At 37.8% G+C, this 26,143-nt stretch overlaps 1 protein-coding gene across 2 annotated transcripts; it reads right to left on the bottom strand.

Moving 5' to 3' along the window:
* Positions 1-454: 454 nt before the first annotated feature.
* Positions 455-25,590, bottom strand: LOC108342612 (K(+) efflux antiporter 3, chloroplastic). Of its 2 annotated transcripts, XM_017580410.2 has the most exons (19): positions 24,922-25,567; positions 24,089-24,457; positions 18,106-18,207; positions 17,518-17,598; positions 17,142-17,243; positions 16,340-16,417; positions 15,568-15,636; positions 15,371-15,421; positions 7,900-8,013; positions 7,700-7,801; positions 7,467-7,601; positions 6,868-7,049; positions 6,641-6,776; positions 6,196-6,273; positions 6,018-6,116; positions 5,626-5,787; positions 5,146-5,235; positions 4,910-5,071; positions 455-967 (listed from the first exon to the last, which is right to left on the bottom strand). In XM_017580410.2, exons 1-19 carry the CDS (start codon positions 24,955-24,957, stop codon positions 743-745), a joined length of 2,373 nt encoding a protein of 790 aa, XP_017435899.1. In that variant the 5' UTR covers positions 24,958-25,567; the 3' UTR covers positions 455-742. The 2 variants fall into 2 exon arrangements, 1 of the variants encoding a protein (XP_017435899.1); XR_008246733.1 differs by lacking the exon at positions 455-967 and having other exon boundaries at positions 5,052-5,071; positions 5,146-5,251; positions 24,922-25,590.
* Positions 25,591-26,143: the final 553 nt, after the last annotated feature.

The raw sequence follows: 26,143 nt of genomic DNA, 5'->3' as shown, positions 1-26,143 counted from the left end.
TAAAAATGTGTCTGTTAAAGGGTAAAATAGTAAAATAATTAATTTAATTTTAAAAACTGTTATATAAAGGATAAAATAAAAAACTAAATGTAAGAAAAAAAAGAATTTTTTTAATAATAGTATAGATATAGATATAAATTACAGAGTACAAATTAATTTAAAACATTTTGGTGCTTGATTCTATGTCATGAAAGCCACAGTCGCAAAAGGAGTCTGTGCATTGTACATCTGATTTTGACAAATTTCACGTCAACTGGTTTGTCAGATACTGAATTGGAACTTGGCATGTGACACGCAATTTGGATATGCTCTGTCAAAAGATTCTCTACAAAGGGAAGAACTGACATTCCACTTATTTTCATTCTCATTTTTCAACAACGAATCAATTTGCAAACCTTTTTTCATCATCATTTTTAAACAGTGAATCTATCTGCATACTATGAGCATTGCAAAATAATTTTAACAAGTAGGACCGTATTATTTTCAGAAGTTTATACCACCTTAAACTGTTTATGATTTCCCACAAGAAATAAAAACTATTTTAAAGGTGTTAAATCACTATACATTTTGTGGCTCTCAAAAGAATTGAAGTGAGCATCAGAGTTGGAATGATGCTGTTCTACAAGGCATTGGGATATTTCCTATACATATATCGTTAGCTCTGCAATGAAAATGAAAACTTCCTGAATCTTTCAGAATTTATTGGGGTTAGAGGAGAAAAATAGCTTTGAAGAAGCCCTGTTCAGGGCTCCTCAGCGCTTTCTTCACTAATTTGTTTGCTAAGTAAAACACCATTTCCTTCTAATTTCACAGCTTCACTAAGTTCATGTTCTTGTTCTTCAAGATCTACTTCCCTTTGATTTCTAAGTGATGAAGCTTGATCTTTCTGATTCATTTCTGATAATTCAGATTCTGGTGAAGTTATTGCCGCAGGAACACGTGCTTCCCTCAAGTCAGAAGCTTTCACCTTACATTACAGACACAACAGTTTCTTGTCATGCAAGTTTATTACAAAGAACAAATCAGTAAAGGGGACATAATGTTGAAATCTAGTTTTATGGATGTGTTGAAATATCAATAGTTAATTTTCTTAATTAACAACTAAAATTACTTACTTTAAACTTTGTAACTTTAGAAGAGACAAATCCATTGAAAAACAACAACGCACCAAGCAAGATCTGCTCACACAGAAGATCAAGCCCAACGGAATTTGAGGTATTCTTTCACTGTTGTTATAGTTGTCATCTTTAGTGTATTTTTCATATTTGGGTTTCTTTGAATTGTTGTCTCTTAGATTCCATCTTATCCTTTAGACGAGCTGCAATAACTACACTATATATATCCCCAGTATGTTGCTAATGATCAAGAAATGTGAAAGGCCTTTTCCAATATTCGTGTTTATTTTATGGTATCAAAGCTCGTACTCGGAGCTCTATTCATACTGCACGAGGGTCACACCCGGTGACCGAATACTATACCAAGCTGAAATCAATATGAAAAAAAGAATATAATTACCTACCTGTGCAGCTAGCTAGAACATCTCACAATAAAATCTTCATCGTCCACTTTCTCAAAGGACTTGATGAATGATTCTTTGCTGTGTACTCTCATATTCTTCCTATAGAATCTCTAACAACAACCAATAATTTGTACATGGAGAAAAGAAAACAACAAAAGAAAGCAACTAGCAAGTAGTGGTATTGTTATTGGATCTTCCCATCTTCAAGTGTTGGGAATATTTAGAGGTTATGAAAATGAGAGGTACGAGATATATAAGAGATATATTGTAAGGAGGAACTTGTTTTATTTCATTGATATACCCTATATATAGAGAGAGCAAAATATAACATAATATCAAATATAAAATATTTACAATATCTCAATCTTAATCTAAAATAATAACTAATTTCTAAGACAGAAAGATATTTTTAAAACTAAAATATTTCCTAAAAATTAATTTAAATAAAAAAGATCTTAAGTAAATATTCTCAGCATGCCTCCTTTATTATTATCTAAACCTTTGATGAATATTAGAACGTGGGCCTTCATCTTCTTTCTTCACTTGGAAGTCAAACCTCTCCAAGAGATATTCATCTTCCCTTATAGAATTTTCATAAGGTTTGAGTAACACATAACAAATTTTGACTAATCTCAGGAACATATAAGACAAAAAATTAATTTGATGCTTGAATGAATTTTAATTGAAATTGTTCTTGTACCTTTCACACCAAGTTGTTCTCCATTCCCAATTCTTACTTTGAAAATATCTGATTTGTTGAGCTCTTTGAAAAGTTCTCTATCATGAGTCATGTGGTTTGTAAACCACTATCTATAATCCAATCTTTTGTAGATTTGTTGGTTGTAACACATGATGTTGTAAGAAGTAGTTTCTCCTCTGATTTGTGCTCTATAATCTTGACATTTTCTAGAGGATCTTGGGATTTGCATATCTCTCCACATGTCCCAATTGATAGCATTTCTGACATTTTACATTTGGCCTCCACCAACACCAATTGGGTTCGTGATTTTTTTTCTTGCAATAGGGACAAGATGGAAAAACTTGTGTTGTATTTGTTCCTTCAGTTGTTCTTAACTATGAGAGCATTCTATTCCCCATGAAATAGTTGCTCTTGTGCTTGCAAGGCATGTATAATCTGTTAAAGTAATTGTAGATAAATCTTTTGTGTTTTCTAAGGAAGCAATAGATGCTTCATATCTTTCCTCAATGAGTATGGAATCTGGAAACTGTTTTCCCAATAAGTTTACTTTGTTAGCAATACCCAACAATTTGTTTCAGTATCCCTTGATTGTCTCAGTCTCTTTTATCCTTTGAATCTTGAACTCCCTTATCAAGTTTAAAACTTTCATGCCTTGAATCTTCTCGTTCCCTTCATATTCTTGTTTCAAATAATCCCAAATTTCTTTGGAAGACTTTAGGGTCATTGTTAGGATATAATGTGTGCAGAATAAAAGGAAATAGATTAGGAATTAGTTGTTAGTTGGTTAGGGGGGGCTTTATAAGAAGGCATGGAGGTCTTGTGTGGGGGTACTTTTTGGATAATCTTGTAGATTGAGCTTTGGCTCTTTGTGAAGGGGAAACCCTTGGAGGAGAGAGTGCTCTCCTATTCTTGTATTCTTTGGTTACAATAATAATCCAGTTTCCAATAATCTGGTGAGTGAGTGTGTGCTATTTTGGGTGATAGTTAGACTTCTTGACTAAAGAAGCCTAACAGTCATGATCCTCAAAAGGATCATTTGTAAAACATCTGTAAACAAGTATGACTTTGTCTTCAGGCAATGTAACATCATCTTCCTCCACGACTTCACATAAATCTAGCTCACGTGGATAAGTTTGCATTGTAATTGTCCATAGATCATGTCTTTCACCAACAAAGAGTGGAATAGCGACTTCTGAGAAATTTCCTTCCATTCTAAGAAGGAAGGCTCTTATACTACTATTGGGAATTTTTAGGGGTTATGAAAATGAGAGGTATGAGATATATGATAGATATAAGAGATATATTGTATGGAGGAACTTGTTGTATTTTATTGTTGTACCTATATATATATATAGAGAGAGAGAGAGCAAATATTTACAATATCTCAATCTTAATCTAAAATAATAAGTAATTTCTAAAACTGAAAGATATTTTTAAAACTGAAATATTTCCTAAAAACTAATTTAAATAAAAAAGATATTATGAGCATTTTTTTTCCTCTCTAGTGACTATTTACCCTCCAGCAATTGCCACGCGTCTGAACCTTTTTGCTCCCTGGCAACCCTTGTGCTCCTCAAGTAGTTTTATTTTGTTCATCAAAAGTAGCTACCATGCTCTTTGAGCATTTTTTTCCCTCATCTAAATTCGTTGTGAACTTCAAGCATTTTTGGTGGTCAGTAGGCTCCACACCCTCTGAGCATTTCTACTCCCCGATAACCACCATGCTCTGAGTAATTTTTTCTACTCAAGATTGTCGTGATCTCCAAGCATTTTTTTGCTTTTTCGCAACTACCATGGCCCCCAATATTTGTAACAAACTTGACTAATATGATACATATGCTCTAACTAGAGAGAGAATGTTAAATATGTCACTTATTTACTTTATCAGCTCCAACAAACAACTGATATGATTCTCTAGGGGATTGTGTTAATGACTTAATAAAAAGTTTGTCTCATACGATCCATATGCAGGGAGTGTTAGATATAATAACATCATTATGTTAGACATAGTTTAAATATTACATTAAAAAGAGAGATATGATTTGATAGGGAATATCTTACCAAATACTTTCCATTATTAAATATTGATTTTGTTCATTGTTATTGTTTCTCTTCTTCATTATAAATAAGAATACTGTGTGTGTGCGCAATATCCAACACTGAAATACAAGCAATATTTAATAAACTAAATTACTATATATATATATATATATATATGTATGTATGTGTGTATATATGTATGATTGATTAATAAACGTGAAAGGCCCTTTTCCAAAGCTGGCTTTTATCAGTGCACAAGTTTTTCCTATATTCATTTTTGTTTTATGGACTCCCCTCAAGATGCAGAATGACAAGAACAATGTAATCAAAGACAAACAACAGAAGGATCTTCCTCCCAATGCTTTCAAACATCCTTATGATGCAATGGAGAAACATGCCGGGGGTAAGGGGAATAACATTCAAAATGAAAAATCAGAAGTTTAAGGCCATATTATGGTCAAAGGATGAGGAAACCAACAAAGCAACATCAGCACAATCAATTAAGTACTAATGTTTTTGCTTATTACTCATTACATTCTTTCCTCCCACTTTTTTTAGATATCCTATTAAATTCAGATAAATCCATAAGACAGCTCCTAGACAACCATATTTTAGCATTTAGTCAAAGACAAATCATTGTTTTGAAGTACCTGCAGGGGTTGCATAATATCCAATCCACGATTTTCAGGTTGGCTGACCGCTTCTTGTGCTTGGAGCTCCATGGAATCTCTTATAAGTTGACTCAAAAATGCTACATCATCAGACATCACACCAAGGCCTTTCAGCAGCTTAGAACCCAGGTGCAAGCTAGTCTGCAAGAATAAAATATTTAACACCAGTTTCCTTTCCAAATATTAGGGGAGGGAAAAAACCTTTTTGGCACTACCTCTGCATTTTCCAAAATGGCATCTGTTGCACCTGATTTTTTCAGATCTAATAGATGCTTTAGATCACGAGCTCTGGCATAGATTGGAATCTGAGGAATTTCATCACTAAGTATACAATTAAACCAAGAGAAAAGACAGCAGGATTAAAGGAAGATATGAAACACTGTTTCAAATTTTTATCAGCCAAGTTACACTTAATAAAAACCTAACAAGTAGTACATGTCCTAGTGCATCAGATACCCTTTGGTTTTGTTTATAACTTGGTAAGAGATTCTTATGATACATATTGGAGATTATCACCATTCATTTTATAAACAAACTAAAACTAAGCTAATGACATCATACTACCATAGTTGCTTTCAGTTATAGAACAGGTTACTTCCCCCCTCTTGTTCACATACACATGCACTCTCTCTGAACCAATTGAGAAAAAAAGAAAGGGGGCAGTAGTGAGGGTAGGGGGTGTAAGAGATTATTACCGTGGGAAATGTCAATCTTAGCCTCTGAACAGCATCAATTGTCTTCTTCTTTCCAGTGTACATAATCATAAAAGCTTTTGGAGAAGAGACACCAGCAGATTGAAGAACATCAGGACGTGATCCATCCCCATAGACTATAGGAAAGCCAATTTTTCTAGCTGTCTGTCCAGCAGTTAAAGATGGGAGAATAAATTAAAAGAAAGGTGGATAGAAGAGATTGCAATAAGAAGGGTAAGAAATGACAAATATAATGCTTTCATCCTCTTAATAAAATAAAGAAAAGGAGAAGATAACCCAAGAGTTTCAAATTATTCCTCAGAAAATGAAAAGGAAAGGGTCTCATGAAGGTACTGATAGACAATAGCCATGCACAATGCTCAAAATACCCTGACCTTTACTACATTGGGGTCCACATCAAATGCTACATAAGGCCATCCTACTTCATCACCTTCTCCTGAAGCTAATGGATTGGACAGGAAATTGGCAAGGACCTTTACATATAGAACAGAAGGAGAAATTTTAGAAATGAGTGGTAGAAATGACAGGTTTTACAATGTATTGATGATCTACCTGGCCCATTTGTCCAAATCCAAGGATAACAACAGGTTCACGAGCATCGAAGTTAACAGTCTCCAAAGCTTTCTCACTCTGAAAATAATTTATTACTTAATGTACATTTGCAGTAAACATGAAATCACTGGCATAAGATTGAAGAAAAAGTTGTATTTTGTCCTATAACACATTAAGTAATCAAAAGAAAAATAATTGAAAAGAAATTGATGGTTTTGAAGAAAAAATCCACAGAGAATGAATTTTGTGCCATAAGGACCTACTTTAGTACAACAAGCGAATTTTCTTGTATTTTTTTAATTACATGTGTTATGTATGACATTTTTTTTTTCAAATACACCAATGTTCCTCATAGCTACTTTTAATACTTACAAGCATGCACATGTGTGTTTGTGTCCGAGTGCACATAACTGCCAAAATTATAAATCTTGAAAAAAAAACCTACATTCTCAGTATCAGATTTTTCTTCTATAAAACTAGCAGCCCTTCTTCCAGCTTCGTTCAGAAATGGGGTTAATGCCATCGACAATACAACAACAATTATGAGCAGTTTGTTGAGCTCAAGAGGAAGCACCCCGAGCCTGTTAAGAAGCCACCAATTTTGATAATTAAAAACAATCCCAGTGTTCTCACTCAAATAACATCAGTGCATTATATCAGATAATTAAGTACCTATTTGCTAAAGAGAAAACAACAAATCCAAATTCGCCTCCTTGGGATAGAAGCAATCCTATTCTTACACTTTCTTGTAAAGTAAGCCCAACACGAGGACCAATTGCAGTTATGATCAATGTCTTTATAACAATTAAACCTCCCAAGAGTGAAAGTACATTTGGCCACTCTCGTAAAAGGAGCTGCAACAAAAATAATAATTATGAAGGGTAAAAATACATCTTTAGTTTAACAGTAGGGGTGTGTAAATATTATAATTTCACGCAAAAAAGCAAGCGGTCAAGGATACACACACACACACACATATATATATATATATATATATATATATATATATATATATATATATATATATATATACATACATATATATATATATATATATATATATATATATATATGTATATGTACATATATTCATTATGTTACTAGAATGTTAGATCACAGGTGAACAAAATCTTGGGCCTCTGTAACTTACTAGTTTAATGAACCTGATACTCAGTTTGCATTTATGCAGACACAATGGTCAAATTAACATAACAACCATGTTGAGAAATACAAAAAACCATGCCACATTTTATAAATAATAATCATATAACCTGCATGTCAATTGAAGTTCCCGTAGTTAGGAAAAACAATCCAAGGAGCAAGCCTCTAAATGGTCTTATGTCAGCTTCAATCTGGGTCCTGAAGTTTGTCTCTGCCAAAATAGCCCCAGCTAAAAAAGCCCCAAGCTGTATTGTGATATTACATAAAATTTTCAAGTTAATATTTAATTTTATGATTCTTCAAAATCTCTAATTAAAACCCAAAGCATTGAAAAATACAGAACCGTGTCACTAAAGCCCAAATTCTGTGTGCCTAGAGAAGTCCCAGCAATTGTCAGCAAGCAAAGAGCAACAAAAGCCTCTGAGCTCCTTGTATCTGCAACAACCTGAATTTGACCAAGAGTTTACTGCCTAGAACATATAAAAAATGAGTTTGGAATTTTATTTCTTTGGATAAAAATCTTGAAATATATTTGATACTGACCTCAAAAACTCTTCTGAGAATGTACTTTGCCCCAAGAGAAAGAAGACCCAATCCACCTAAAGCTTTTAAACTTTCTTGAGCAAGCGTAGGCCAAATACTCCCCTCGGTTATATTCTATAATGAAAAATAAGAAAGCACAGGATGAAGAATGAATGCAAAGGTCTATGCATATGACTATGAAAAAAAATAGTTAATTGAAGAAAATATAACAATCATGCAACATACAGAATTGCTAACCTCAAATTTACAGTAGGTGAAAAAGAATTAAAAAGGACAAACATAACTAGCACATTCCTGTAACAAGGTGTGCACACAGACAAACACAAGCATGCTGACATACATAAAAAAATGTTTTTACCAGATAAGTATTAAAACAATCTATATACAAATTTTTTTAGGAAAGTGAAGAGGTCCATATCTTTGACAACATGTTACAAGATTTGCAAGCTAAGAGTTTAGCATAGATTTTCTATTTATCTGGGAAAAAGTAACCCTTTATATATGTCAAGGACCACAAATGGAAAAAGTGGATAACTAGTTAATTATGTTAGAAAGAAGGAGAATGCACCTATAACTGATTAGGTCCATTGAGGATGGGTTTATATTAGCAGACCAGTGGCTGCCAATAAAGATCTGGAGTGGTGTATACCCTGCCTTCATTCAATAAAAAAACCCTTTCTTTGCCACTTTTATGATACCAGTTCTTCTAATCACTTGGTCATACTAACACAACATAAGGAATCAACTCGTTTTAAGTTGTTAGGTAGAGGCTCCTCAACATTTTGATATCAAACAGTGCACCACCAATGTGTTACGAAATTTGTTTGTGAACTTACTGTTTCTTGGTAAGCTGTTAGAAAACAATTAAGTTAGTGGGTTATAAATGCAACTATTGCTGTTGCATAAGTTTTTTCAGTTTTTATGTTCATTGTAATTTTTTCTTCTTTTCAGAACCGTTTCCTAAGGTTCCCTATTAGTTCTTTGAGTATTTCCAAGAACTAGTTAGTTTTACAACAATCGGTATCAGCTTGGGAAATCCATTCAGAGTATTGTATTAATGGCGGAAGCTACTCATAATGCAGCAGCCATTAAGGAGATGAAAGAACATTAGTGTTCGAGGTCAAAAAGGGGTGGCCAAAAGATCCAAATTGTGAAATCCAATCTATAATAATCCAAATACATATAACTTTAAGTCTATTTAAGTGAATTTTTCCCAAATCCAAATCCACATTTTAGATTTTAAATCCAATCCACTTAATTGGATTTGGATCATTATTTGGATTTTGAAAATTCAAAACAAAGGTTTCTCTATCTAAGTCAACTCAAGGCAAACGAGGACAAGATCGAGCCAAATCAATCTAGGTCTAAGGTCGAGTAGAGCTAGCCTGGGTCGAAGGTTGAGCTGAGTTGACTCAAACCAAAAGGTCAAACTGAGTCATCTTGAGTCGAAGGATCAAGTCGAGTCGGTCTGGGCCAAGAATCAAATCGAGTCAGCTCGGGCCGAAAGTCAAGACTAGTTGGCTCGGGCCAAACATCGAGTTGAGTTGGCTCGGCCGAAGGTCCAGCCAAGTCTACCCGGACTGACGGTCGAGCAAAGTCAGCCCAGGTCAAAGGTCTTGCCAAGTCAGCCTGGGTTGAAGTTCATTCTGAGTCAACTTAAGCTGAAGGTTGTGTTGAGTCAACTCTAGCCAAAGGTCGAGCTGAGTTGGCCAAAGCCAAAAGTCGAGCCAAGTCGATCAAGGCCAAAGGTCAAACTGAGTCGGCCAAAGTTGAAGTTCAGGCCAAGTCGGCCTAGGCCAAAGATCAATCAATGTCAGGCTAGGCTAAAGGTTGAACCAAGTCGAGCCGAGTCGACCCGTAAAAAATGTCAAGCTGACTTAGAAACTACAAACTCCAAGCTTTTGTATCAAGTATTCAAATCTAACTTTTGGAAGTGCCTTGGTAAAAGTTTTAGCACTTTGATAAAGTCAATTTACATTATAGTAACTTCACTTCTCCTTCTCTTTAAAATTCTCATAAAAGAAAAAGCATTATTTAAAATGTTTAGCTTTTCAATGAAACATTGGATCATTCGTGTTTCTCAAATTTAGAAGGAATAGAATTCTTTCTTATTTAATTAAGAGGTTATTAACCCCTATATAAATACATAAGTCTGCAACATATTTTAGGAAATATGGACGGCTAATTCTAAGGGATAGATCCCTGTGATTACGGGATCAATCAAACATAAATGAACCTAATAAAGGCAACACATAACTGTTACAAAAAATACAGCACATCAAATATAAAACTTCCTAAAATACACCATGTCAATCTCTATCACGCCAATCACGGTTTCTGACACTCCCCCTCAACCTGGTGAATAGGTGTTTTCCATTCCCAGCTTGGATATGATTCCTTCAAAGTTAATGCAGTTCAGCCCCTTGGTGAGTATGTCTGCAAGTTGGTTCTGGGTGGATACATATGGTGTGCAAATCATGCCACTGTCTAGTTTTTCCTTTATAAAGTGTCTATCAACTTCAATATGTTTAGTTCTATCATGCTGCACCGGGTTGTGGGCTATGCTAATTGTTGATTTATTGTCACAATATAACCTCATAGGTTCATCCCACTTTATCCTCAAGTCTTCTAATATAATCTTCAGCCATAGAAGTTCACATATTCCGTGAGCCATTGCTCGAAATTCTGCTTCAGCACTTTATCTAGCCACTACACTCTGTTTTTTACTCTTCCAAGTCACTAAGTTTCCACCAAGGAAGGTGCAGTATCCCGTGGTTGATCTCCTATCTACCACTGACCCTGCATAGTTCGCATCTGTATATGCTTCAAGACTTACACTCCTGTTTCGTTTGAACAAAATCCCTCTTCCGAAGGTCCCTTTCAAGTACTGGACAATTCTAAGGGCAGCTTGTAAATGTGCTTCCTTTGGTTGATGCATAAACTGGCTGACTAGACTCACAGCAAACGCAATGTCTGGTCTAGTGTGAGATAAGTAAATAAGCCTGCCCACAAGTCTTTGATACATTTCCTTGTCCACAGCAATATCCTCCTCCATACTTCCCAATTTATATTTGGATCAACTGGGGTGCTTGCTGGTCTGCAGCCTGTCTTCCCTGTTTCTTTAAGCAAGTCAGTAATATACTTTTGTTGAGATATGAAGATTCCTTTCTTGGAATGACCCACTTCAATTCCTAAAAAATATTTAAGCCTCCCTAGTGTCTTGATCTCAAATTCAATGGCAAGGCATTCGCTTAACATTTGTTGTTCCTTTTTGTCATCTCCACTTACTATAATGTCATCTACATATACTAATAGAATTGTTACTCCCCCTGAAATTGAATGTTTGATAAATAATGTGTGATCCCCTTGGCTTTGATTGTAGCCCAGACCTGTCATAACTTTGGTAAATCTTCCAAACCATGCTCTTGGGGATTGTTTCATTCCATATAGAGCCTTTCTTAATTTGCAAACAGTTCCAACAGCAACCTGTCCATTGTAACCAGGGGGCAACTCCATGTATATTTCTTCTTCAAGGTCTCCATGTAGAAAAGCATTCTTCACATCAAACTGCTGCAGATCCCAATCATTATGTGCTGCTAGTGACAATATTACTCTGACCGTGTTCATCTTAGCAACCGGGGCAAATGTCTCCAAGTAATCAACTCCATAGGTTTGTGTGAAGCCTTTGGCCACCAACCTTGCCTTGTAACGTTCGATGGTCCCATCCGCCCTATACTTTATTGCATATACCCACTTACACCCTACTGGTTTTTTTCCAGGAGGTAGGGTGACAAGTTCCCAGGTCCTATTTTTGTTTAACGCCTCCATTTCCACATCCATGGCATGTTTCCATTTCCTGTCAGACAATGCTTCAGATACAGAGGACGGTATGTGTGTGGAGTTGAGGTTAGTGAGAAAAGTTTTATGAGTAGGTGAGAATTTTTCAAAGGATAAGAAATTTGATAATGGGTAACGTGGTTGTTGGGTGCATGTTCTAGTTCCCTTTCTAAGGGCAATGGGTAGGTCCAGAGTTTGGTCCACCTGCGCTTCTAGATTTCCAGAAACAAATTCATTAGAATCAATGGAATTTATAGGATTTGAAGGTGTTACCTCATGCAGTGATGGTGGGTTGGATTCTTGGACATTGCCAGGTTCTAGAATGGCCTTTTCTCTCCTTGAATATACTAGATTTTTCCCAAATTTTCCGCCGCCATCAGGTGCAGGTCTCGCTGGTTCAAGTGCAGGTTCAATTCTTCCCTCAATTTCAGGAACAACAATGCCATTTGTCCCAATTTCAGGTCCAAACGTCATGTTTGGGAACATGAGAGTCTCATCTTCCTCTCTTACATTCTCCCCCTGAAGATGAGGCTGTTTGAAGTAGCTCTCTTGTTCGTTGAAGGTGACATCTCTTGACAAAGAATTTTTTGGAAAGGGGTTGAAAACATTTGTACCCCTTTTGTGTGGTAGAATACCCTAAGAAAACACATTTGACAACCCTAGGATCCAATTTTCCCCTTTCATTACTATGAACATGTACAAAGGATACACACCCAAATATTCTAGGTTGGAGTTTATTTGTAGGGTCTAAGTGTGGATAGAATGAGGATAAAACTTCCATGGGACTTTTTGAGTTTAAAACTTTAGTAGGTAACCTATTGATTAGGTAGGTGACAGTAAGAAGGGCTTCCCCCCAAAATCTCTTAGGAACATGATTTTGAAAAAGTAGAGCTCTAGTTTGATCTAAAAGGTGACCATTTTTCCTTTCTGCAATCCCATTCTATTGGGGTGTGTTCACACATGAGGACTCATGGATTATCCCTTCCTTTTGGTAAAAAGAGTTTAGTACAAGATTAAAGTAGTCCTTGGCATTGTCGGACCTAATTCTTTTGATACTGACCCCAAATTGATTTTTAATCATTGAGACAAACTAGACAAACACAGAACTAACTTCAGATTTTTGTTTCAATAAAAAAACCCAAGTCACCCGAGTACAATCATCAATGAATGTTAAAAACCATTTTGCACCTGAAATATTAGGAACATATGCAGGACCCCATACATCAGTATGAACAAGGGAAAACGGGAAAGGACTCATCTTGTTGCTAATGGGAAAAGGTACACGTTTGTGTTTCGCAAACTCACACACCTCACAATGGAGACTCTCCACATTTAAATTTTTAAACAAGGAAGGGAAAAGCAATTTTATAACTCGAAATGACGGATGTCCTAGCCGGCAATGATAAAGTTGAGCTTTCTCTTTGTTGGTCATGGTGGATTTAGAGATGAGACTCTTGTTAGGCAGATTAGGATCCTCCATGTAATATAGGCCATTCCATTCTCTAGCATGTCCAATCGTCCTCCCCGAGTTCTTGTCCTGCAATATACAAGTGTTGCTATAAAAAACAACATTACATGAAAGATCTTTGGTGAGTTTTTGTATAGAAATCAGGTTGGTAGATAGTTTAGGGACATGAAGGACATTTTTTAAAGTCATAGATGGACTTATTTGGACGTCTCCTTGTCCGGCTGCAGTTATGAGGGTTCCATCTGCTGTGGAAATTTTCTTGTTGCTAGGACATGGGGAATATGTGGAGAAGTATTTGGGTAGGGGGGTCATATGGTCAGTGGCTCCAGAGTCTAATATCCAGTAATGTGTAAATGGTGTATCTGAAACATTGAGCCCAAACAAAAGTGGAAACTTACCAGAATATGTCAAGGAGCACGTACCTGTTGGCTTCTCCAATTTACTAAGGATGGATCTTACTCGTTTTATCTCTTCATGATTCAACTGGACAACTTCTTCACCTTGTCCATTAGCAATGTATGCTTTCCCTTGCCCTTCTTTTTTCTGTGGACCTCCTTTCGGTCCCCATTCTCGGCTTGGGTTTTTCGGCCCCCATTTTCGGCTTGGGGTTTTCCCATCTTCTCCTCTCGAGCCCCATTCTCTACTTGAGGTCTTTCCATCTTTCAGCCCCCATTCTCGGCTTGGGGGCTTTCCATGTAATTTCCAGCACTTTTCCCTTGTGTGGCGCGGCTTGTTACAATGGGTACACCAAATCTCCTCATGTTTTTTCTCCATACTGGGAACCCAGTTTTTCCTCTGGTTGGCAACCATGATTGTTCCTCCTTCAGCTATCATTGCAGAGCTTTCGGTGGTTGGAGTCTCCAGCATCAGCCCTCTTCTGCTTTCTTCACTCCGGATAATGGCTACCCCTTCATTAAGCCCTGGGACTTTCTCTTTTCCCAGGATTTGAATTCGGACCTGGTCATACTCAGGATTTAGGCCTACCAAAAAATCATAGACCCTATCTTGTTCAATATACTCTTTTAGAATTGCTGAGTCTTTTGAACACTTTGCTTTTATAATTCGATAGTGATCCAATTCCATCCATAGAGACTTGAGTTGATTGGCATATTCTGTAATGGATTTGTTTCCCTGTTTGGCAGCCACGGTTTTCACTTTTACATCATAAATTTGGGCAGCATCCTTGGCCTTAGAGTAAGTTTGTTCGACTGCCTCCCAAATTTCCTTTACTGATTTCAGAAACATGCAGGTATCACTGATTTCTGGGACCATTGAATTCCACAGCCACACCATGATCATGGAGTCTTCTTCATCCCATGATTTGAATTTGGGATCAGTCTCATCAGGTGCATCACACGTCAGGTGACTGATCTTCCCTTTCCCTTTCAAGATGGTCTTAATGATTTGAGACCATTTGGGGTAGTTCTTCCCATTTAACCGATAAGCGGAATGAACATTCTGCAGTTCTCCAACAGTCTGGGGTCTGTCCCCCGTCTCTAGATTCATGACTTCAGCCATACCTAGGTGCGATCAAGGTAGAGAGGGTTGTGCTGCAATGAAGGCTTGTAACAAGGCCTAAAGGTGGCGAAGCAATGAAGGCTGCAATTTAGGTTAAAGGTTGCGCAGCAATGAAGGCTGCGGTTTAGGTTTAATGGCACGGTCAGAGACTCCCAAGGATCGGGAGCTCTGATACCATCTCAAATTTAGAAGGAATAGAATTCTTTCTTATTTAATTAAGAGGTTATTAACCCCTATATAAATACATAAGTCTGCAACATATTTTAGGAAATATGGACTGCTAATTCTAAGGGATAGATCCTTGTGATTACGGGATCAATCAAACATAATTGAACCTAATAAAGACAACACATAACTGTTACAAAAAATACAGCACATCAAATATAAAACTTCCTAAACTACACCATGCCAATCTCTATCACGCCAATCACGGTTTCTAACAGTGTTAAGAAGAAAAAACCTACGAACTTCTTAAATGTGGTACCATGATATCTTGTGAGTTTTCTCACAACTGATTGGTGTCAAATCTCACATAGTTGGTAGCTAGGCAATGTTAATCATAAAGAACACTAGTAAATCTCATTTGATAACTCCATCAGTTTATAAAAAGAAGAAAGCGGAAAGGCAATATGTTAAATTACATCTCACCTGGCTCTCTAGTATAGGAAGTATGACTAAAAGAGGAACAACTGCTAAGTCCTGGTATAACAAGCAGAAAAGGAACAAAGTTAATTATATCAATCATACAAGATGAGTCCTAACAACCACATCTCCTTTTTTTTATAAAAAATAAAAATCATACTTGGAGAATGAGACTGTAACATGCAAGAGTTTAGGACAAAAACCTGCAGAAGAAGTATTCCAAGAGTTGCTGAACCAAATCTTGTTGGAAGCTCACCTTTCTCTGCTAAAAGCTACAAATACATTCATGATTGATAAGTTGAATTATCCATATTTAATGTCACACATGACAGTGGATTCATGCATGGGGAACACTTAAAATTAAACCTTGATTTCTTTTGAATGCAGTAAACAAGACAAGGTAATAGCAGACTAATGAACAAGGCTGGACAAAGAAGTTTACAAACCAAGAGATTGCATACTAGAGGAGGAGAAACATGATGGGGCAAGACTAAAGGATGAAAATGGCATGGTCAGCTACAAAAGAAACCATCTCTCTCTCTGTCTCTGTGTGTGTCTCTGTGTGTGTGTGTGTGTGTTTGTGTCTGTGTCTCTGTGTCTGTGTTTGTGTCTGTGTTTGTGTTTACGTATACATTGTATTCACTACAAAAAATAATTACCACAAGCTCTTCCATTCAGTGTTTTCTCCAAAAACTTACAAACTATGTTGGAATGCGAATACCTTCATAAATATTTTTAAAAGAAAGAAAGTGTTTGTTAGTATCAAATTAAAACTCTTCAGAACTTCCTTGGATCTTTCAAAAGTCATGAAATTATATTTATTTTATTGAATGCATACAACGTTTCCTATTTATTGTAAATATTAAAAGTAAAAGTATCAGTGAAAAATGTGCATAAGTCAAAACATGGTGCTATTGTTACATCAGCATCATGTCTTTCATGCAAACAAGGTGAACAAATTATACAAACAAATACCTGTAGAACAAATGCAGAAGATGACAAAGACAAAGCAGCACCAATCACTACAGCTTCATCGACACTCCTTATGTTCACCTATGAATACGATTTTAAAATTAATTAGATAAAACAATGAAGCCTCTTCAAGTTTTATTGACATTATACTTTTTCATATCCAGACATAATTAATTATCTTTATAAGTAAACAATCATCTTAAAATATTAAGCTGTTAGATGTAGGTCTACAGATAGTTATATGTGAAACATGCTCCCAAATGCAAAAGACATTTAAGGCAGAGAAAACACACCACACTTGACTTTGAGCAGAAATTTAATTTAATGAAATAGGGGCAGTGAGGAAGGAACTTCATAGTCCATGTCCGACAAGATGAGATAGGTTACATGGATAAGCCAAGCCATTGCTAACAAAAGAACAAAAGAAAGCCACATAGGGATTCTAATAACAAACTTAAAAACTAAAGGACCATCCTGTATCTGGTCAGCTAGGATCTTTAAGAATGTGTAGGAGGTGGGAGCCACTTCCTAAAGGATCAAGTTTTAGACAAGAGCCTATAGTACTTTCTCCTTTGACAGTGTTTGTAGTGTAAATGCATGCAGATGCATTCTGTCTATCTATCACTCACCAGAATTCTCTCAAAATTTAGAATCTTTACTATTAAATTTCTTACGGGAAAGTTTATGTACTCTGTATGTGTGCATTCTATCAGTCTCTGTGTCTCACCAGAATGACTGTAATTTATGATCAACTAAAGGGTACAAACAAAAAACTAGGAAAAATTGTTAGATATAGGAACCTTACCAGATCAGGCCTAGAGTGGAAAAGGAATTCCAAAATTTTTGTGCCAACAGCTCCATTTGGAGGAAGCTCAAAAGCAGTAAATGCTAAAGTAGACAGTAAAACCTACAAAGTGTTTAAATAAATATTAAAACAAGGACAGAAAAACCACAAATCAAATTTTATAAATTTTGAAAAAGAAATCAGAATGTTCCAAAAAAAGTACTAGAACAATTATAAAGAATGAATAACTAAAAAAATTAATCAATGCTAAAAAAATTATCATCTACGAGAAATATGTATTCTCTAATATACGTGAAGCTAAATGATGAATAACGAAATGAAAATGGCTTAGGAAATTTTTCTTTCCGTGCCCATTATCACTCCCAAAGCATCATACCTGAGCCAATCCCATTCCAAAAGCATACTTTGCAAGAGCTTTTAGACGTGCAAGTGAAAGCTCTAAACCCATCTCAAACAGCTGAAAAGAAACAAACATTTCTTTAGAGAAAATATACAGTATGTTTATCAGAAATTTTCCTGAGGATTATCACCATGAAATTGATGCCGGTGAGACTTTTAAAAGGTTCTTCCATAGCCACCAATCATAGTTTAATGTGCATGACACCACACCATAAAAAAAATATGAACAGAAAAGTGGTTTGGATCAACCAATGCTATTGTCGAAATTTAAAAAAAAAACAAAAAAACTAATAGGTAACCTATGAGTTTCAAGAACGATGTTGAAAATAAAAGCAATCAATGCAGTAAGTACTAGGAGTTGTTTCTTGGATTACTAGCTTTAATGATATGGAGCAATGAAAAAACAGGCTAATATCTAGGTGTTTTAGATTTCTAGTTTTTACAAAATAGAGTAATAACATGGCTAAAACGTGTTTAAATATTAGAATTTTAAAGCTTCATTTGAGGGAGACAGACACATTGGGGGAAAAGCAATAACTAGAGAAGCTGCAGTAACGTATCTTACCAAGAAAAGAATCCCCCATTCGGATAAAACTTTAACATCTGTAAGGTTTCTAATTAAACCAAACTGATTGAGTACCACACCAGCACAAAAGAAGCCAAGTATCTGAAAATAACAACCATTAAATAGATTTCAATTATTAATATAAGAAAGTAAATAGATAACTAAGCCTATTCCACTATTATGTGTGAGATTCAACATGTATGTTCACATTGTTTTCAAAATTTAAATAAATTCAAACTAATTTCTAAGCACAACAATTAATTGCAAACTAATTTCTGAGTACAACAATTATTGAAACTGAACTACGAATCTAGATCTTGACAGCGATTAGAACTGTAATCTCAAATTCATAGAAAAGAAAAGCTACAATCAAAATTTGTTTGTTAAATACTATCATGTTCATGAGAACACATATAATATTGATAACTGATGGGAATCAATTCGTACACAACCTCCAAAGCAATATTTGTAAAAATAACTTGAAGACTAAGATTTTGTTAGGTTCCTGGGTTTGGAACCTAACTAAGAACACTAACAGTAGGTAGAAACACTAATGGAAGAATGGAGGCTTTCTATTATTCACTGTAAAAGAATCCTCTTTACAAAGAATGGGTTGGGAGCATAACCTCCCTGGTTGAGAGCATAACCTCTCTCTATAGGCTAAAGACCTGATTTTACACAAAATACACTTGATACCCTCTACAGAGTTACAAGAGCTCTATTTATAGTAACTTTGACCATCTCCCCCTTTACAACCGACACCCTCTGATACAATCCTCCACAACGAACCTAATCAAGACTCAAAACTCACACCAAACACACCCGGTAATGAAGAAAGATCTCTTTTATTCACAAAAGAATATCTGTATACAATGAACAATAGAGACCTAACCCTTTCCACAGGATAAAACCTGTCTAACAAACAATTAACCAAAAGTCCACCCTCCTACACTCACTCTCTTATTTATAATGGTTTCCCTCCTCACTTAACTGCTAAAGACAGTTAAGTGCCAGACCGTTAGTTAGTTAATCGCATCAGTTGTGCCTCTTCCTTCTCTCGTACACTATCCACGTCCCCTTATTCCTTTTGGGTCTATCAATACCCTCTGCCTGAAATTCAACCTTGTCCCCAAGGTTGAAGTCAGGATACTGTTCTCTGATAGTTGCCTCGTCCTCCCAAGTTGCCCCATCCGAACCTCCTTCCTGCCACTCAATCAGCAATTGGGGCACTGTCTTCTGTCCTTGTTGAGCTTGCCTTCTCCCCAAAACTCCCACTGGCCAAAAAGACGGCCCTTCTGCTTGCAATTCTCGCGGTAGTTCCTTTTCTACCCTTCGCTCCCCTATAGCCTTTTTTAATTGAGATACGTGAAAAACGGGGTGTATCCGCGCTGTATCTGGTAACTGCAACTTGTAAGCTACCTCCCCTACTCTCTGACTGATCTGGAACGGCCCAAAGTACCTCGCCGACAATTTTGGGTGAAGCCTAGTTGGCATTGAAGTCTGCCTATGGGGTCTTATCCTTAGATAAACCCAATCTCTCACTTCAAAATTCGCTGGTTTCCTCTTCTTGTTCGCTTGCCTTATCATCTGTTCTTGTGCCTTCTCCAAATGAAATTTCAACTGTCTCAAAGCCTCATCACGGGTCAAAAGCTCTTGACTCACCGCCTCAACTAAAGTTTCTCCCGGAATGTATCTATGCAACGAAGGAGGTGGCCTCCCATAGACCGTCTCAAATGGGGTGCACTTTATAGCTCCTTGGTAGCTGGTATTATACCAATACTCAGCCCAAGGTAAGACCGCCATCCATCCTGCTGGTTGCACCGAACAAAAACATCGGAGGTATCCTTCTAGCACCCTGTTCACGACTTCAGTTTGGCCGTCCGTCTCGGGATGGTACGCCGTACTCATTTTCAGCTTCGTCCCCAATCCCTTAAAGAGTTCTTTCCAGAAAAGACTAAGAAACAAGGGGTCTCGGTCACTTACCACAGACTGAGGAATCCCATGTAACCGAACGATCTCCCGCGTGAAAACCTCAGCAACCGTTCGGGCTGTGTAAGGGTGTTTTAAGGGAAGAAAATGAGCGTACTTACTCAGACGATCCACCACAACTAATATCGCATCATGCCCTCTGGATTTGGGTGGCCTCACAATGAAATCTAAGCTCAAATCTTCCCACACCGCGTTTGGAATCGGCAATGGCTGCAATAACCCCTGAGGAGAAGAAGCCAGATATTTGCGTTGCTGACATACACTGCATCGTGCTACGAACTCGGTCACGTCTTTCTTTATCCCCCTCCAAAATAGGGATTGAGCGATTCTCCGGTAGGTTCGATAAACTCCGGTATGGCCCCCTGCCTGCGTTACGTGAAATTCTGCTAGCAATGTGGGAATCCACGAAGGTTTGGCTGACAGCACCAGCCTGCCTTTGTAATGAAGCCTTTCATTCTCCAGAGAATACGCAGGATGGGTGTTCGGGTCTGCTTTGATTTCTTCCACCACTTTCTGCAAAATCGGATCCGCTGCCACTTCCCTGGTCACTTCTTCAAAATCTTGCCAGTACGGTCTGGCCACCACCCTGAGTTCTCCCTCCTCCGTGTCTTCCTCTTCTTTTTTCCTCGACAAAGCATCAGCTACCTGATTCAACGTTCCCGCCTTATATACGATCTCAAAATCGTACCCCATCAGCTTCGCAATCCAGTTTTGTTGGTTTTGGGTAGTGATGCGCTGTTCAAGCAAGTGCCTTAGACTTTTCTGATCGGTGTGGACCACAAATCGCTGACCCAAAAGATATGGCCTCCAGTGTTGAATGGCCATCACCAGCGCCATTAACTCCTTCTCGTAAATTGACTTACTTAGCGTCCTCTCCAATAACGCCTTGCTGAAGTAGGCAATAGGTTTCTTATTCTGCATCAGCACCGCTCCGACTCCTCGACCAGACGCGTCACATTCAATATGGAACTGCTGCCGGAAATCTGGCAAGGATAATACGGGCGCCGTCGTCATTGCTTCCTTCAGATTTTCCCATGCCTCCTCGGCCTTATCGTTCCAAGCGAACCCCCCTTTTTTTAACAACTCCGTTAACGGTTTGGCAATCTTGCCGTAGTCTTTTACGAACTTCCGGTAATACCCCGTTAGTCTCAAGAACCCTCTCAGCCCCTTCAGAGTTCTCGGTCTCGCCCACTCCTTTACTGCTTCCATCTGTTCCGCAACCGTCACCGCTCTTCCCTCCATCACGATCGGCTATCAATGGATCCGGCAGGTCGGACCAATTTGATACAATCCTCCACAACGAACCTAATCAAGACTCAAAACTCACACCAAACACACCCAGTAATGAAGAAAGATCTCTTTTATTCACAAAAGAATATCTGTATACAATGAACAATAGAGGCCTAACCCTCTCCACAGGATAAAACCTATCTAACAATTAACCAAAAGTCCACCCTCCTACACTCACTCTCCTATTTATAATGGTTTCCCTCCTCACTTAACTGCTAAAGACAGTTAAGTGCCAGACCGTTAGTTAGTTAATCGCATCAGTTGTGCCTCTTCCTTCTCTCGTACACTATCCACGTCCCCTTATTCCTTTTGGGTCTATCACCCTCACACCCTTAACCACTCAGTCCTCAACCCAATCTATCCTAACATCCTAAATCCTAACATTACACCCCGCTGCAGAACAACCTTGTCCTCAAGGTTGGAACCGAAAAGCTTGGTCTCTTGGCTCCTCTTCATCATCTTGTTATCATATGAAGTGAACCCACTGGCTACTGCCCTCCAATTCAGGTCTGGAGACTTGGGTGGTGGCAATTCCTCCTCCAATAACTTCCCTTCTTCCTGGATTCTATTAGCTTCCAGCATTCTGGTCACCTTTTTTCTAGAATCGCAGGCCCTGAGAGAATGGTCTTCGATGTCTTTCGTTGCTTTAAGCCGCTCTCTCCCCTCTGCCAGTGTATCAAAAACTACAAGTCCCCTTTTTTGTTCGCTGGCCCACCTCCTCACATAATCCATTCTTCTCTCCCGGGCATTGATTCTTCCATCCACTCTTCCCTCAGAAGCCTTCATTCCTTCTTCCATCACGCTTCTTTCCCACTGATTCATCCCTCCTAGACCGTTCGGTTCCTGCCGTCCTCTTTCGTTTGGGTCCGGCAGTCCTCTCTCGTTCGGTTCTGGCAGTCCTCGATCGTTCGGTTCCTGCAGTCCTCTCGGGTTTGCATCCGGTAGTCCTAGTCTGTTCGGTTCCGGCCGTCCTCTTACGTTCGGCTCGGGCAGTCCTCTCCCGTTAGGTTCCGACCATCCTTTCACAATCGGATCCAGCAGTCCTCGACCGTTCGGTTCCGACAGTTCCCTCATGTTCGGTTCCGGTCGTCCTCTCACGTTCGGATCCAACAGTCCTCTGTCGTTCGGTTCCTGTAGTCCTCTCAGGTTCGCCTCTTGTAGTCCTAGCCCGTTCGGTTCTAGCAATTCTCTCACGTTCGATGCTGGGACGTATTCTTCCGCGGTTCCCGACTACTTACTGGCCGCCACCCTTTCAAAGATGGTACCCTCGTTCCGTTCTCCAAATCGCACCACCACTGCCCCCTTCAGACCTTCCCAAGAACGATTCTTGGCTTTCTCCTTCCAGGCTCTGAACCAGTAGCCAGCGCTCCCCTCCATACTGATGTCAGCTAGGCGCACCTTTTCCTCCTCTGCCACACCTTGCAACTCGAAGAACTTCTCTGCCTTAGAGACCCACCCCAACAGATCAAACCCTTCGAAAGTGGGTAGTTCTACCCTTTTTCCCCAATTAGGTTGGGCGTCTCTTCGGTCTTCATCCAGTTCCTCCTCCGAGCATTCCCTTTTCCTTCTCTGATTCTCGTTAACAAAATGTTGATCTTCATCTACAGACCTTGGACTGCCTTCTAATCCCTTTTCCTGGTTCCACACCCTTCCTCCAAGAACTCGCAAGAGTTCTCTAGTTTCCTGCCGCATTTCTTGCATATTTCTTCTCCATTCTGCTAGCTCCCTTTTTTGTTCGCTGATCCTCCTTTCCCAAAAATTGTCTCTTCCTGCCATGCTTCCCCCCTTTCTTGATCACTTCTTGATCCGTTCTTGACCCCTTCTTGATCCAGCATCGCTCTCCTAAGGATATCCGGCAGCTTCTCGATCCGGCAGTTTCTTGATAACATCTTGATCCTTTCTTGATTCGGCACCCCTCTCCTAAGGATCACCACAAGTTCTCCATTTGATACGACAACGCTCTAGATGATCCGACCGCTTCCCGAAACGGCAAGTCGGACCAATTTGTTAGGTTCCTGGGTTTGGAACCTAACTAAGAACATTAACAGTAGGTAGAAACAGTGATGGAAGAATGGGGTTTTTCTATTATTCACCGTAAAATAATCCTCTTTACAAAGAATGGGTTGGGAGCATAACCTCCCTGGTTGAGAGCATAATCTCTCTCTACAGGCTAAAGACCTGACTTTACACAAAATACACTCGATACCCTCTACAGAGTTACAAGAGCTCTATTTATAGTAGCTTTGACCTGCTCCCCCTTTACAACCGACACCCTCACACCCTTAACCGCTCAGTCCTCAACCCAATCTATCCTAACATCCTAAATCCTAACAGATTTCCAAGTAGTTATTTTGGTACATAACAAATACATCTGAATGGAAATAGATATTGAGTTGAGGTAAATCTTAGTATCACCAATCTATAGTTATTCAAATCATCATCAAACCTTAAGTTGTGCATCCTTCTCATCTCGTGATGCTTGTGTTTGTCTCATTTAGTTAGAGAATGCCTTAGTTTATTTTAGCTTATGCCTTAGTTTATTTTAGCTTACCAAACTAATGAAGGAATTTAACTAAACTAATAATGTTGAGCATTAAATGACAATGAATAATGCTTACGATCATTGAGATGATAGACAACATAATTTCAAGAGCAAAACTTCAATAAGAAAAAGAGAAAAAGCTAAACTCCAAGAACTTCTTACAGGACTGGCTTTCAGTGACTTGAACATAGGCACAATTATGACGGTCACAGCCAAGAAAGTAAGAGTGTCCAATCCTAAATCATTGATTACATCAACAGCACCAGCAACATCATAGGCTACATTTGTTTGCAGCCTTTCCCAACGCGGCCTATACAAACCTTTCCAACCAGAACTTAAAGGAGCATAGAGAGGAGGCTTTTTAAAGAAATTTTCTGACACAGAACTCCCATGAAATATCCAATGACTAGCACCATGTGGCAGTACCGGCACTTTCTTGTTAACAGAATAAAGCATAAAAATAGAATTTCTATAAACTCGTGAAATAGCATGAGAGCAACCCGGACTCTTCTGTTTGGTAAGGTCATATCCCTGCAGAGAAACAATATTCCAAAAAGAACTTATGCAACAAGCAACAATATGAATTAGATTATGCAACAAGATTAATTTACTCTAAAATTTTGATCCTAACTCCTCCCTCTAAACGGCCTTTTGAGGTAAGAGTTTCCAAATCTTTATTAGCTCTTGTCATACACAATCTCTAAGAAAGACTAGGGTTTTTCTCAAGAATTAAAGTTTAACAGTCAATTCTCAGTTCCTGTCTTCTCAATGGTAGGAACTGACTCTATTATTTGAATATGCACTGGATTCGATTGAACTTCAAAGTTTAAACATCTTCAATTTCTCTATTACTACATTATTGCAGAGAAATGTCCAAGATGGAAAAGAAATTTTCTTGCAGCTTGATATATGAACAACTCAAATAGCATGACCCTCCATACCCAACAATGATAACCGACGAAATCATAAAAAAAATGCATAGAAAGAGATGTTACCTTAAAGCTTTGGCACCAAGCTAAAGACTCTAACATAGTGGCAGTGCTTACAAAGCAATGAAACCCAACTTGGGAAAGCTCACTTGCGTTTGTTTGTTCCGCTTATAGACACGAACAAAGAATTCGAAATATGGTGTAAGAAAAAAAAAATGATCTTTTGAGTGTGCTGTCATTCGCTGCCTCAGAAAATAGAGGTGGAAAAAGGCACACGTGCACGTAGGAAGCTGTGAAAGGTAGAAAACTCTGCAGGAAATGAAAGGGTCGTAGCAAGAATTTGCATGATCTTGCAAATTTTGGAGTATCATTAATGGGATAAGAGTAAGTTTGTGTGAATGGGTGAGCACCACATCCACAAGAATTTCAGTTTCACTGATGTCCGATGTGGTTTTCGTGGATCACAAACGCTGTTCAGATTTTTAAAGTCAGACAACACGCAATTTCCATGTGGCTTTATTTTCCATGTCATTATCCCAAAGTGCATATTACATGCTGAAATTTAATTTTGGTGTATTTTGCTTCATAAATAATTTCTTGTTTTAAAATAGAAACATTTAATCCTTCTATTTAATAAAATACAAAATTTTGATCCAATTTACATATTTACATTAATATATCTTTTCTGTTTTATTTCAATTGAAACTTGTATTTACCTATTCCTTTAAGCATCATAAGAAAAGAAAACTTTTGAATTGTGCATTCTTAAAATTAAAATAACTTTTAATTGAAATTTTTAGAAGTTCTTTCTCTTTAAGAAAATATTTTTCAAAATACATAATCCATAACTAAAATATGACTTTCGGATTATACATTTCAAAAGTGAAAATAACTTCTAAATTGTAAAATTAAGAAGTATTAGCTTCTGGATTAAATAATTTAAAAACTATTTTTGGCTTCCAAATTATATAATCCTGTGATGTTAGGAACAATTTCACTTAGGTCATAGATCGGTAAAACACCGACCAGATAGACATCTATGGAAGGTTATATAAAAATGATAAAGGGTTGAATAGTAAATATATGTGATGGAATTAAATAAGAGGTTAGAAAATAATAAAAAGAAGAGGAAAGGCAGAGATGAGGAAAAAAAATATGATAAATGGCCTACAGATACTAGGAAGAAGACATATCTTTGGATGTCCTGGTTGATTATTCTTTCTTCTCGCAGTTGTTCTTCCCAGCTTTTCTCAAGATACTTTTCATAACGAGGCTTGAGGTATTGAAG

This window comes from Vigna angularis, chromosome 1 (genome assembly GCF_016808095.1).
Source record: "Vigna angularis cultivar LongXiaoDou No.4 chromosome 1, ASM1680809v1, whole genome shotgun sequence".
NCBI classification, from domain to species: Eukaryota; Viridiplantae; Streptophyta; class Magnoliopsida; order Fabales; family Fabaceae; genus Vigna; species Vigna angularis.
The sequence above is the reverse complement of the archived record's forward strand: the minus strand, read 5'-3'. Positions and strand labels throughout refer to the sequence as shown.